Genomic DNA, 14,498 nt, shown 5'->3' on the forward strand with positions numbered 1-14,498 from the left:
TCCTTTCCTTTCCTTTCCTTTCCTTTCCTTTCCTTTCCTTTCCTTTCCTTTCCTTTCCTTCCCTTCCCTTCCCTTCCCTTCCCTTCCCTTCCCTTCCCTTCCCTCCCTCCTTCCCTGCTTCTGTCCATCTGTCTGTCTTTATTTCTTTGTGTTTTTATTTTTTAATCATTTTATTCATTTACATTTCAAATGATATTACCCTTCCCTGTTACCCCTCCACAAAACCCCCATCACATTCCCCCTCTTTCCCTTCCTCCCCTTTGCCTCTATGAGGGTGCTCCTCTACCCACTCACCCACTCCTGGCTCACCACTCTAGCATTCCCCTATGGTCGAGCCTCCACAGGACCAAGGGCCTTCCCTCCCATTGTTGTCAGATAAGGCCATCCTTTGTTACAAATGTAAATGGAGCCATGGGTCCTTCCATGTATACTCTTTGGTTGGTAGTTTCTGGGAGCTCTGGATGCTCTGGCTAGTTGATACTGTTCTTCCTATGGAGTTGCAATCCCCTTCAGCTCCTTCAGTCCTTCCCCTAGTTCTTCCATTGGGGTTCCAAGCACTCAGTCCAATGGTTGGCTGTATCTGCATCTGTATTGGTCGGTGCTGGTAGAGCCTCTCAGGGAACAGTCAGCCATACCAGTCCCCTGTCTACAAGTGCTTCTTGGCAACAGCAATAGTGTCTGAGTTTGGTGTCTGCAGATGGGGTGGATCCATAGGTGGGGTGGTCTCTGGATAGCCTTTCCTTCAGTCTCCATTTCAATTTTTGTCCCTGTTTTTCCTTTGGACAGGAACATTTCTGGGTTAAAAAAATTGGGGTGGGTGGGTGGCCCCATCCCTCAACTGGGGGGCCATGCTTATCTACTGGAGGTGGTCTCTATAGGCTCTATCTCCCCTTTGTTAGGTATTTATGCTAAAGTCATCCCTGTTGGGTCCTGGGGGCCTCTCAATTTCCTGGAGTCTGGGACTTTCTAGTTGCTACCCCCAGTTCCCCATCCCCCACTGCTACATATTTCTATTTGATTTCCTGACCCTCTGTACTTCTTTTCTGTCCCTTCCAATACCTGATCCTGCCCCCCCTTTTTTTAACCTCCCTTACCTCTCTCCCTCCCAGGTCCCTTTGTCCCTCTATATTCTGTGATTATTTTGTTCCCTTCTATGTAGGATTGAAGTATCTACACTTTGGTCTTCCTTCTTCTTAAACTCCATATGGTTTGTGGGTTGTATCATAGGTATTCTGAACTTTGGGGCTAATACCCACCTATCAGTGAGTATATACCATGTGTGTTCTGTTGTGTCTGGGTTACCTCACGCAGGATGATATTTTCTAGTTCTATCCATTTGCCTACAAATTTATGAAGTCATTGTTTTTAATAGCTGAGTAGTACTCCATTGTGTAAATGTACCACATTTTCTGTATTCATTCTTCTTTTGAGAGACATCTGGGTTGTTTCCAGCTTCCAGTTATTACAAATAAGGCTGCTATGAACGTAGTGGAACATGTATCTTTGTTATATGTTGGAGCATCTTTTAGGGTTAAGCCAAGTAGTAGTCTAGCTGGGTCTTCAGGTAAAACTATTTCCAATTTTCTAAGGAACTGCCAGATTGATTTCCAAAGTGGTTTTACCAGCCAGCATCTGCTGTCACCTGTGTTTTTGATCTTATCCATTCTGATTGGTGTGAGGTAGAATCTCAGGGTCGTTTTGATTTGCATTTCCCTGATGACTAAGGATGTTGAACATTTCTTTTTTTTTTTTTTAAAGATTTATTTATTTATATGTAAGTACACTGTAGCTGTCTTCAGACACTCCAGAAGAGAGAGTCAGATCTCTTTACGGATGGTTGTGAGCCACCATGTGGTTGCTGGGATTTGAACTCCGGACCTTCGGAAGAGCAGTCGGGTGCTCTTACCCACTGAGCCATCTCACCAGCCCCTGAACATTTCTTTAGGTGCTTCTCAGCCCTTTGAGTTTCCTCAGTTGAGAATTCTCTGTTTAGCTCTGTTCCCCATTTTTAAATAGGGTTGTTTGGTTCTCTGGAGTCTACTTTTTTGAGTTCTTTGTATATATTGACTATTAGCCTTCTATCGGATGTAGGGTTGGTAAACATCTTTTCCCATTTGTTGGTTGCCTTTTGGTCTTATTGACAGTGTCCTTTGCCTTACAGAAGCTTTGCAATTTTATGAGGTCCCATTTGTTGATTCTTGATCTTAGAGCATAAGTCATTGGTGTTCAGGAACTTTTCCCCTGTGCTCATGTGTTCCAGACTTTTCCCCACTTTCTCTTCTATGACCTTCAGTGTATCTGGTTTTATGTGGAGGTGCTTTATCCACTTGGAATTGAGCTTTGTACAGGGAGATAAGAATGAATCAATTTGCTTTCTTCTAAATGTTGACTGTCAGTTGAACCAGCACCATTTGTTGAAAATGCTGTCTTTTTTCCACTGGATGTGTTTAGTCCTTTGACAGAGACATTGTGGCTGTAGGTGTGTGGGTTCATTTCTGGGTCTTCAATTCTCTTCCACTGATCTGCCTGCCTGTCTTTGTACCAATACCATGTAGTTTTTATCACTATTGCTCTGTAGTATAGTTTGAGGTCAGGGATGGTGATTCCCCCCAGAAGTTCTCTGATTGTCGAGAACAGTTTTTGCTATCCTGAGTTTTTGTTTGTTTGTTTGTTTGTTTTCGAGATGAATTTGAGAATTGCTCTTTCTATCTCTGGGAAGAATTGAGTTGGAATTTTGATGGGGATTGCATTGAATCTATAGATTGTTTTTGGTAAGATGGCCATTTTTTACTATGTTAATCCTGATGATCTATGGGCAGGAACATCTTTCCATCTTCTGAGATTTTCTTTGTTTTCTTTCGTCAGAGACTTGAAGTTCTTGTCATACAGATCTTTCACTTGCTTGGTTAGAGTCACACCAGGATATTTTATATTATTTGTGACTGTTGTGAAGGGTGTTGTTTCCCTAATTTCATTCTCAGTCTGTTTATCCTTTGAGTAGAGGAAGGCTACTGATTTGTTAGAGTTCATTTTATATCCAGCCACTTTGCTGAGTTGTTTATCAAGTTTAGGAGTTCTCTGGTGGAATTTTTGGGTTCATTTATGTATACTATCATATCATCTGCAAATAGTGATATCTTCACTTCCTCCTTCCCAATTTGTATCCCTTTGATTTCCTTTTGATGTCTAATTGCAAAGGGAGGAATTTATTTTCTCCTCCAATCTATTTGGTGTCATGTAGGCTTCTTCTATGTTTATGGGCATCTCTTTCTTTAGGTTAGGGTACTGACTCTTTGAGTTGGTAATCTTTGCTCTCTTCTATACCTACTATTCTTAGGTTTGGTCTTTCAATTGTGACCTGGGTTTCTTGGATGTTTTGAGTTAGGAACTTTTTGCTTTTTGTATTTTCTTTGACTGTTGTGCCAATGTCTTCTATGGTATCTTCTGCACCTGAGATTCTGTCTTCTATCTCTTATATTCTGTTGGTGATGCTTGCATCCATGACTCCTGTTCTTTCCTAGGTTTGGCATCTCTATGGTTGTCTCCCTTTGTGTTTTCTTTAATGTTTCTATTTCCATTTTTAGATCCTGGATGGTTTTGTTCAATTTCTTCATCTGTTTCATTGTGTTTTCCTGTATTTCTTTAAGAGATTTATGGGTTTCCTCTTAAGGGCTTCTAGTTTTGTTTTTTTTGGTTTTTTTAGGGTTTTTTTTAAATCTGTGTTCTCTTGTATTTCTTTATGGGAGTGACTTATGTCCTTCTTAAAGTTCTCTTTCATCTTCATGAGATGGTATTTTAGATGTGAATCTTGCTCTTCAGGTGTTTTGAAGTATCCAGGGCTTGCTGTGGTGGGAGAACTGGTTTCTATTGTTGCCAAGTAGCCCTGGTTTCTGTTCCTTATGTTCTTGTGCTTGCCTCTCACATCTGCTTATCTCTGGTGTTAACTGGTCTTCATGGCTCTGACTAGACCTATCCTTCCTATGAGCCTGTAATCCTGGCTGTGTCAAACTTATGGGGTCAAGCTGTCTCTGGGTGTGGTTCGGGGGCCTGGAGCACAAACTCTGCTCCCATGTGCAGGTTCAAACCAGAAGGAATGTGTGTCTATAACTGGGTGGGAATCCTGTATCTCCTGGGTCTCTGGAGGTCCCAGTTAGGCCAGGTATTGGGGTGGGGTTGGGAACTCACTTATGATCCTGCTTGTTTCAGAACTCTTGTCTCTGGGTGTGGGCCACTTTTACTTTTTTCAAAGCCTACTTTTAGTGATTGGTTGTAAATTCTTTAACCTCCCTTCCACCAGAGGTAGTGGAAAAGAAAGGATATGGGAAAATGGATCTGTTTAGAAATGGTTCTTGAGCAGATCCCTTCTGCATTGTCAGGAAATCTGCAGTTCAATTCACAGGTCAGCAGAGACAGCTCAATCCACTCACAAACACTTCATGAATACACCAGCAGTCCAGTTCAGTAGAGTTGTGATAGCAAACATGAATCAGTAGCAGTGGCACAACCCAGCAAGCAGAGACAACAAGACCTCAGCCTCAGCTTGAGTCAGCAGGAGGGACCATGAGGAATGCCAAGAGAAGTTCTTGACTGTACCTCTCAGCTAAGTGAAGACCAGTAAAGACAAGAGACCAACAAGCTTTGAACAGCTAACTCTACTGGCAAGCCAAGGTCAGCCCAGTCTCCAGCTCCTCTCACAGTCTCTTGAGTCCTATTTATCCCTCTCCCAATATCACATGTCCTCCCGAAGCTTGCCTCACCACATTCGTCTGTCTCAGCTGACATCACTCTGCCAACTGGCCATAGTCCAAGGAAGCAGCAAGAAGCCTCATTACACCACCAGAAGATTTTTGGTGAGTTTCTCTTTATGGAGTCCTGACAAACGGAGCTCAACTATGCAATGTAAGGTGAACCAATACATGGGTGTTGTTAGCAAAAAAAAAAAAAAAAAAAAAAATCCTTTATTGGGCTGGTGAGATGGCTCAGCAGGTAAGGGCACTGATTGCTCTTCTGAAGGTCCTGTGTTCAATTCCTAGCAACCACATGGTGGCTCACAACCACCTGTAATCCAATGCCCTTTTCTGGTGTGTCTGAAGACAGCAACAGTGTACTTATTTATAATAATAAATAAATCTTTGGGTTGGAGGGAACAGGATTGACCAGAGAGAGCAGAGGTCCTAAAATTCAATTCCCAACAAGCACATGAAGGCTCACAACCATCTGTACAGCTACAGTGTACTCATATACATAAAATAATAAACTTTACTCTTCTCAGTTATCTGTGTGCTTTCCAATGTGTTTATTTGATTTGCTGAGATTTTACTTTGAACACATCAATTTGGCTTTTCTTTTCAATATCTCAAGATTTGTGATGAACTTATTCCACACTGCTGATTTTATCCAGTTGTTTTTCCATTTTGTGACCTTTCCCTGTGTGTCCCTGACTTTCTTCCCTGCATTAAATTCTTCTGAGCATTTGTATCTTCTTGCTTCCCTTTGTCATTCTTAGCAGAAGATGTTGCCCTGGGGCATCTTGCCTATCCCAGTACCTCAGAGTTCAGCAGGTGTGAAGTTAGAATTCTGGGATGAGACATGTTGCCTGAGTTCTCATGTCACATAAATTTCCTCACTGAGACATGCCCGTCTTTCATTTTAGATTTCTCATCTGGCTTTTTGGGGGTCAGTCTTCTGGCTGATCAGGCTGCCCTTGGAAGCTCAATCCACAATACTACTCAACAGTAGAAAACAAATGCTTGTATTGATAACAACGTCAACTCATACATGATATTGAAATACACTGAAAATTATTACCAGCCACCAACATGCTACAAGTGACAGTGAAAGAGAATGCAAATACTACTAAAGAAGCTAAGCATCGCTTTGGTTAAGTGTAGAGACAGTGAGTAAAAGAGAGAAAGGAAGGAGGTAGCAGGGAGCGGGGTTGTATAGATGAAAGAAGTGGAGAGGAATATTGTGTGAGAAGTTAGCGAGAAATTAGGAAAAAATTCCAGTACTGAAAAAGTTAAAAAGCAAGAGGGGGGCAGGCAAAAAGTAAAAAAAAAATAAAGCAAAAATATGGGGCAGAAAAAAAAGGAAAACAAGAAATGTGAAAAGAAGAAAATATGGCCCAATAACAGAAATAATTCATAAATAAAATTAGAGGTATATATGAAGAGGAATAATCAATTGAAAACTTTAGAAATGCAAAAATCCTGCTAAATGTGTAGTTTTTAAAAGTGAGACTTACTGGGGAGAGAAAGAAAAATGAAAAGGTGGGTTGTTGGAGAATTGTTGTGTCCTCAAAACTTGAAGTCTGGGAGTTATGCATGTGCAAGTATGTGCACGTGTGTGTGCATGTATGTGCATGTGTTCGCACATGTGTGGTGTTCACTAGAACTGTATCCAAGCTGGTAGACTTACTTCTTGTGTACCAGCGATCTCTACTGGCCATATTTAGTTTTGCAGTCTATGATCTGGAGCAAGTTTTCTCACTTTAACTGAAGGTGTTTAACTGAAGGTGTCTGGGAAGTGTGCGAATCAAACTGTAACCCTGAGGTGATGGTCTTGTCTTTGTACTTACAGAGAGTCACAATGCTGGAGGTTAACAGCTCTAACTACCCAACACATCCATTGAACCAGAGTTGGGGTTCTACAGTTTGATCCACCTACTGGCCTCAGGTCAGAGCTATCAAATTCAGGATTTTTATCCGTTGATGGGATCTGTTTAGGATCACCAAGGCTGGGGTATCTGACATTAAGAACTCCCCAGCCTGAGTTTGCACCCCTTTGTCTCAGCACCTGACCCTCCAGCGGTCGAGACTTGATCCAAGAGCCTTTCCTCACCCAAAGTCAAACTGAGGCCCCATGACCTGGGACAGTTCATGACCTCAAGCCCCTGGGCTATCTCTGCTTTAACTAGATTTTCTCTCAAGATGGCACCTGGCTACTGCTCTCTGAATCACAAAGCAAAATAAAACGGGCTTTCCCTCTACTACTAAGATGTCTGCCAGAGAACTTCCACCTTACCAAACCCCACAAGCAGATTCAACTCTTACAGGTGTGTCCTGGGAGTTGATTGCCATCTTTCATTTAGCTTACGTTTGGGGGAAGTTTCCGTTTCTTCTCCTCATGCAGGAGACTTTGATGAGGTCATGTCCTGTGTATCTATTTGCATTATCTTCTGCTTTCTACCCTATCCTGGTGTCCTTTTAATGCCTTGTGCCTTTCCAATCCTCTTCCTCTATTTCTCTTTGTGATATGATTTTTTTTCTTATTCCAGCTTCCTGCCTCACTGGCTCATGCAGTGACAGCTTTAACTATCTTACCCAGAAGTCCTTTGTTTTTGATATATGTGTATGGATTATGCTTTGATGCATATATGTATTGTGTTGACCAAGGAAGGGGAATTATCACATCTATCACTTCGGGTAGTTCTTATTTCTTACTAAAGGCATAAGGATACAACTGGGAAGAATGGGACAGGTTCCACAGCTCAAACCCTCACACACAGAGGTTCCTCCCTCCCCTCTGTGAAAGACTTTTGGCCAGACTCCAGCATCTTCAAGCACACTGTTTCCCACGAGGCTCAAAGTTGTGTTTTTTCATAGTTTCCCTGAATTCACACATCACCCTCCCCCAGAATTCTTTAAAGAAAAGGCAACATTGGGGAATATTGCTATAGCTTGATACAAAGTACTTTCTAACAATTAAAAATTTTTTATAGAGTACAGACTCCTACTAGACATGTAAACTCTTAAGCATATCAATCTACTTGTGTATTATACCCATCAATCAATCTCTCTCCATCCTCCTGTTACTCCCAGCTTCTGAAAAGTATGATTTTTTTATTTGTGAGAATTTCATACATGTGTACAATGAAATATGATCATACCCACTCCTTAGTCCCCTCCTCCAACTTTCCCCATCCTCCTAGCATGCCCCCATCAGCTTAATTTCCTCCTTTTCTTCCTCTTCCTCACCTTTTATGTTTTCCTCTTCCTTCTTCTCATAATCTACTGAGTCAAATTAATGTTGTCCACATGTGCATGAGTTTTGGGCCATTCTCTAGATCATGGGAAAGCTACCAGTTGGAGCACTCTCCAATAGCCTGGTTCTATCTCCCCTATCCATTTTTAATGGCTAATAGCTCCCTGTAGAGGTTGGGACCTGGAGAGTACCTCTCCCATTCTAGCCAGAATTATGGCTGGTTTGCACAGATAACCACAGCCGCTGTAAATAACCATGGCTACTGTGAGCTCATGATCACAATAGCCATGCCATGTCCAGAAAATAGCATTTCACAGCATCCCTTCCCAGCATCCTGCTCTTACACTCTTCCAGCCTCCTTTTAGTGTCCCCTGAGCCTTGGGTCAGATGTGTCTTCCTGCAAATTATGCTAATGCTTTCTAATACCATATTTTCTATTCCACATTATGAGTTAGATTCTGTTATATTTATCTATATGTTTATGATTATTTTACTTAATGTGCTCCCCAAGTTCAAAAGTATCCAAATTGCATTTTAAAGGCCTGAATATAATTCCACTGTGTATATATACCCCACATTTTCTTTGTCCATTTTTCTGGTGGAAATATGTTGGTTGTGTATTTTGGTGATTGTTCATAGTGGTGGATAAAATATGAGAATGCAAGTATCTCAGCATACTGACTCTATTTTCATTGGAAATATACCATGCAGTGTAATCCCTGGCCAACTTGGTAGTTTTGAGTTTGTGTGAGGAACCTGCTCCCCATGCTGCTTTCCATAATGTGTATAAAATTCCCCACTCCCACTCACTAAGGGAGTATCTCATTGTGATTTCACCTTCTTGTCCTTCTTCTTCTTCTTCTTCTTCTTCTTCTTCTTCTTCTTCTTCTTCTTCTTCTTCTTCTTCTTCTTCTTCTTTCTTGTTCTTGTCCTCCTCCTCCCTCTTTTCCTCTTCCTCCTTCTTCTTCATGTGTATGAGTACACTATTACTGTCTTCAGACACATCAGAAGAGGCCATCTGATCCCATTATATATGATTGTGGGCCACCATGTTGTTGCTCGGGATCTCTGGAAGAGCAATCAGTGTTCTTAACTGCTGAGCCATCTGTCCAGCCACAAGCAGGCTTTTTTTTTTTTTTTTTTTTAAGATCTTCTTGTTGTGTTGGTCATATCTTCTGTGGATACATTTTAAAGCTGGATTGTATGGAAGGAAGTGTCTTTATGATATTAAATTTATGTCCATTAAAGTAGGTATTGGTATGTGGTAAGAAATGGGGTCTAGCTTCATTCTTTTGCATATAGATACTGATTTGTCCTATCATTATTTATTAAACATGTCAGCCTCTCTCCAATGTATATTTTTTCAGCTTTGTAAAAAAAATGAGTTGTCTTCTACTGGGTGAGATTCATTTCTAGACTCTCTGTCCTATTCCATGTGTCTATAGGAATGTTTCTGTGCCACCCATTAATTTGGTTACTATAGCTTTATAGTATATTTGAAATCAGGTAATAGGGCACCTTCATCACTTTTCTTACAAAGAGTTGTTCAGAATTGCTTTGGCTGCCCAGACTTTTAGGATTTATCTTATTTCTGTAGACAATGCCAGTCATTTTTTATATGTAGTACATAAAACCTATAGAATGATTTGGGTAATAGGAATATTTTAGCAGCATTAACTTTTTAAAATCCATAAATATTTGATATCTCTTTATTTGTTTGCATTCTCTTTGGAGGCCTGCATAAGGACAATGGAAGAAGGAAGATTCACTTTTTTTCACTTAATTGGATGTACTCGCCAGCACATCTGTTGGAACCTTCCTCTTCAGGATTCCAGCTTATACAGAAGACCAGCTGAAACACTTAGCCTTGTGGACTGAGCAACTTTAATTTTGTGTCCTTTGTGTGTGTGTGTCCTTGATGTCTTTGGTAAAGTTTATGATTGTTCTTTTAAACTCTGTTTCCTGGGGTTCGTCGAGGTAGTTCTCATCAGAGAACCTTCTTATAGAGCTAGTGGGTTTCAGGTGGGTCATGCTATCTTGTCCTTTCATGGTTTTGTGTGTGTGTGTGTGTGTATGTGTGTGTGTGTGTGTGTGTGTGTGTGCTTTTGTGATGTGAACTTCTTTCATTGGACATGTGTCTAAGGTGAGGCTCTAGCCTGCCTCAGGTTGGACAGTAACCCATGTTCCACTCCTGTGGAGCTGTTAGACTGGGTCTAAGCCTGCCAGCATGGAGATGGGACATGGGTAGTTTAGGGTCTGGGGAGGTCACCTGGCAGCACTGTGGGTGTGTGGGCTGAATTTCCAGAGCTGGATCTGGGACTATTGGGATGGCAGGAGAAGGCTTGGTTCTGAGACTCACCAGGCAAAGCCCAACAGGGGTTGTGTGTTCAAAGCAAGTCTGGGAGCATGAACATGGTATGGACAGGCTTAATTCTGAGAGGATCCATAAGGCAAAGGCAGTGCAGGGGCTGTGCCTGTGAGATTGGAGTGGAATATGAACTTTGAATTATGACATTCAGGGCCAATCCTGAACCTAAATTAATTTTATAAAATTTTATTCATGGTTGTATAATGACTTAGTTCACATAAGCTAAAAGAAAGAGGTAGACATGACACCTCAATTTTGTTATCACTGGACTCAGGTGTATAAAGTAAGGATTTAAGGGGTGAGAGTTCAAGCTTGTCACAGGGAGAGACCTTATTTCAAAACAAATACACAGTTATGAACCATAATCATTTCAGAGGCATTTCTTCTAAAGACAAGACAGACCCATGATATCCTGGAAGTTGGGACTGAAAGCCTGCAAGGTTAAAAATGGAGCACTGAACAGAAAAACAGAAACATTGGCTTGAAAGTAGGTCATCGATTAGCAAGACCCCTCTCAGCCTACTGTGTATATGGTACTTAGTAACTGGTTCAGAAGAGAAACCAATCCTATGCAAGCTTGAATCTTGAGAGACTGGCATGCAATTGCAGAATCTGGAACAGCGAGACTTTGCACATCTTTAGGACAGTAGCCATTTTGGTGTTTTAGAGAATGAATTAAGACCCTAAATATTACATTTCAGTTTAGCATTTAAATGAGGCATTCATGTACAGCTGAGCCAAGTTACAGGAAGAGAAACGGAGAAGACACCACTACGACATATATTTTACAAGGCAAAAGCATTCTGTGACCATCTTTCCTTCAACGACTCATGGAAGGAATATAGGCAAAGCATTGCTGATTTCCACTAATATTGTCAAAGCCTCAATTCAAATAAAATCACTAATTGTTTTAGTTACTTTACCACCATTAGTAAATAATTATTTTGTCTGCTAAAGCATGTCTATGCATGGAAGAGAGCACAATTGAAACAGTATAGTTCAATTTATTTTAGAAATTTCAAGCATATAGTTATTACCACTTGGATAAAAAATTCAATAGATTTTGCAATTAAAATCTGATTCCAGGCTGGACAGTGATAGTGCATGCCTTTAATACCAGTATTTTGGAGGCAGAGGCAGGCAGAGGCAGGCAGAGGCAGGCAGGTCTCTTTGAGTTCTAGGCTAGCCTATTCTACAGAGTGAGTTCGGTACTGCGAGGGCTACACGGACAAACCATGTCTTGAAAAGCCAGAACAAGCAAACAAAAATAAGATTGCCAGAAATAAGTGGAACAGGCACACACACAGCATTAAGACGTATTTTTGAGGTGACTAACAGTTGCATTTTATGGAGCTATTTACATGGAAGGTTTGTGAATTCTGTGGCTCTCAAGTGCCAAGGCCCATGCACCGATTAAAATGGAAAAAACACAATTTCTGACGTTTTCCACTCTAAGAACATGGGAACCTTTCCTATCCTGATATTTTTATTCTGCTCAGAGTCTCCCTCAGAGCCTGATGGACCTGCTTGTTACGCAGGGTGTAGATGACGGGGTTCAGAAGGGGTGTCACTACCGTGTTCACAAGAGCAGCCTCTCTGTTGGATTCAAGCCTACTCATTTGCTTCGGTTTCACATATATAAACACACAGCTGCCATACATCAGAGAGAGGACGATGAGGTGGGATGAGCAGGTGGAGAAAGCTCTCTGTCTCTCTTTAGCCGATGGGAGATGCACAATTGTGATGATTATGTTGCTGTATGCAATAGTGGTTATGATGAGAGACGAGAAAAGAATAATCAAAGCAAGGGCAAACGTTAGAGCTTCAGCAGAACTGGTGTCAGAGCAGGAGAGGTGGATCAGAGGGCTGATGTCACAGAAGAAGTGGGGGATGACGTGGGGGCCACAGAAGGATAACCGTGATACCTTCACTACTAGCCACGTGATCAGGGTGAAGGTCAGAGCAAGGCAGGCCATAATTAGAAGGATGCAGGTCCTTAGGCCCATGATGGTGGGATAATGCAGAGGCTTGCAAATAGCTACACACCTGTCCACTGACATCACAGCTATGAGAAAAAAACCGAATGCCCCAATAAATAGAGTGACGAAGGTTTGTATGAAACAGGCAACAAAGGAAATTGTTTGTTTCCCTAAAAGAAATATAGCCAACAACTTGGGAATAACAGCACTTGTAAAACAAGACTCCACAATCGAGAAAACACAGAGGAAAAAGTACATGGGGCTTTTCAGACGGGCACTGGTGCAGATGATGGAGACAATGACGACATTTCCAGTGATGGAGGCCAGGTATGCCAGCAGGTTCAGTGAGAAGAGAAGTCTGCCCAGGTGCTGGACAGCAGGAAATCCCTCCAGGGTAAATTCCTGGACAGTTGTCCCGTTTCCCATTCCCACTGTCTAAGACCGGTAAAGAGATCACAGAAAGCAGAGGTATTCTCACAGTGCACACAACAAGGTCATTCAGCAGCCTGTTCAAGGTGTGATGAAGGCAAAATATGATGAAGCTGATTGTGTCATTACTTTTGACACGAGCCCGTGTGTTCCTATGTTTAACTATAGTGTCATAATTATTAGCATATTATTCTTTGGTCCAGACATTGCTATTATCACCATCACCATTTACACTACCATACTGGCCACCTGAAGTCGGTGTTCCTCTCTATCCCCACAATATCATGAATATTAGGTTCCTGCCACCACTGTTTCACCAGGAGGAGAGATCAAAACTTTCAGAGTCTCAGAGATATTAAAGCCTGCTGCTGCTTTTCAATATTACAACAATGTATTTTAGTGCATTGCATTTATATTTATGTACTGTTACTATAACTATGTGGGGGGGATGTATGTGGGGATAAGAGGACAATTTGCAGGAGTGAGTTTCTTCTTGCACCCTATAGGTCCTGGAGATCAAATTCATGTCCTCCAGCTTTGTAGTGATTACCTCAACTCACTGAAGCAATATTCTCTGTAGGAGAAAATGTCCAACTGACAGTCTCTCAAACCTATGTGGGAGCTACACTCCATTGACACAACTTTCTCATTCTTCAGGTAATAGGAATGACTTATGGTGGACCTAAAGGACAGAGTGGCTCTTAGACAGATTCTTTTCAGCATGACCACTAACATCAAGGCACTGAGATGACCATGCACAAAGGACCTCACCGGTACAGGGTAAACCAAAACCGTAAGTTTGCTCCTCTGGACTCCATCTTAGCACACAAGAGGATGCTGGTGGCAGGTTTTCACAGCATAAACCAAGTAGGAAGAATGATTCAGACACATTACAGTATCCCCCTCCCTCACGGCAACTTCATCGTTCTCTCTTCCATCTCATCTGAGGGTCAAGTTGCTGGCAGCATGTGGAATATATGTCTGTCCCACACTATCATGGCCAAGATCTGGGTGCACCCTGTACCTCAGTTTCCTTCATGCTTCAGGAACCTGCAGAGGAACATTCCAGCATGCTGCTTGCCTCTCTGCCATGCATCTGGCTTTCTTCCACATGGCTTTCTCCTTTGTAATCCCACATAACTTAGTGTGAAATTGGATTATACTGAGAATGGAAATCTCCCAAAACACAAGTCTAATAATATGTCTTTGATGATTTCTCCACAAGAATTTGGTCACTAGCATAATGTCCCTAGGCAGGGAACAGGGTGCCCTCAGAGCTTGTTATGAGTGGGGGGAATAGAAAGGAACTGTTATGCACAGCTGGGCTCCCTAGAGACGTCTAATTGGTCACTTTTGAGAACAAGAGTTGTTGATAGAACACTATGATTTTTGTCTGGGGTAAGAGGTAGTGCCTATTGCCCTCTGCTGAGACATTGCACTCAAATTTCCTAAGGTCCTCTCAGATCTCAACTTGGATATTTCCTATTTATTTGAGGTCAAAGTCCAGCTTTACATTGTCTACATGTAGTGTGTGTACTGAGGCCAGTGCAACATAGCTAAATGCAAGCATGCAATCATAAATGATTGGTCCTGGCCTTTTGTTTCTGTCAGACTTATGGTGAAGGTTCAGAAGAGGTATGGGAGAGATTGAATTTCACCTTCGTCTGTCCACCTATGTATGGGATAATTGTTTTTATTATATTTTCATTTAGTTTAATTTTTATCAGCAAACAATTATA

At 41.6% G+C, this 14,498-nt stretch overlaps 1 protein-coding gene across 1 annotated transcript; it reads right to left on the bottom strand.

Annotated features, from left to right (window-relative positions):
• Window positions 1-11,755: 11,755 nt before the first annotated feature.
• Window positions 11,756-12,837, bottom strand: LOC110296215 (olfactory receptor 6M1-like). The gene has a single exon (XM_021164804.1). The coding sequence runs from the start codon at window positions 12,754-12,756 to the stop codon at window positions 11,824-11,826; it is 933 nt and encodes a 310-aa protein (XP_021020463.1). The 5' UTR covers window positions 12,757-12,837; the 3' UTR covers window positions 11,756-11,823.
• Between the last annotated feature and the right edge of the window lie 1,661 nt (window positions 12,838-14,498).

This window comes from Mus caroli, chromosome 6 (genome assembly GCF_900094665.2).
Source record: "Mus caroli chromosome 6, CAROLI_EIJ_v1.1, whole genome shotgun sequence".
NCBI lineage: Eukaryota > Metazoa > Chordata > Mammalia > Rodentia > Muridae > Mus > Mus caroli.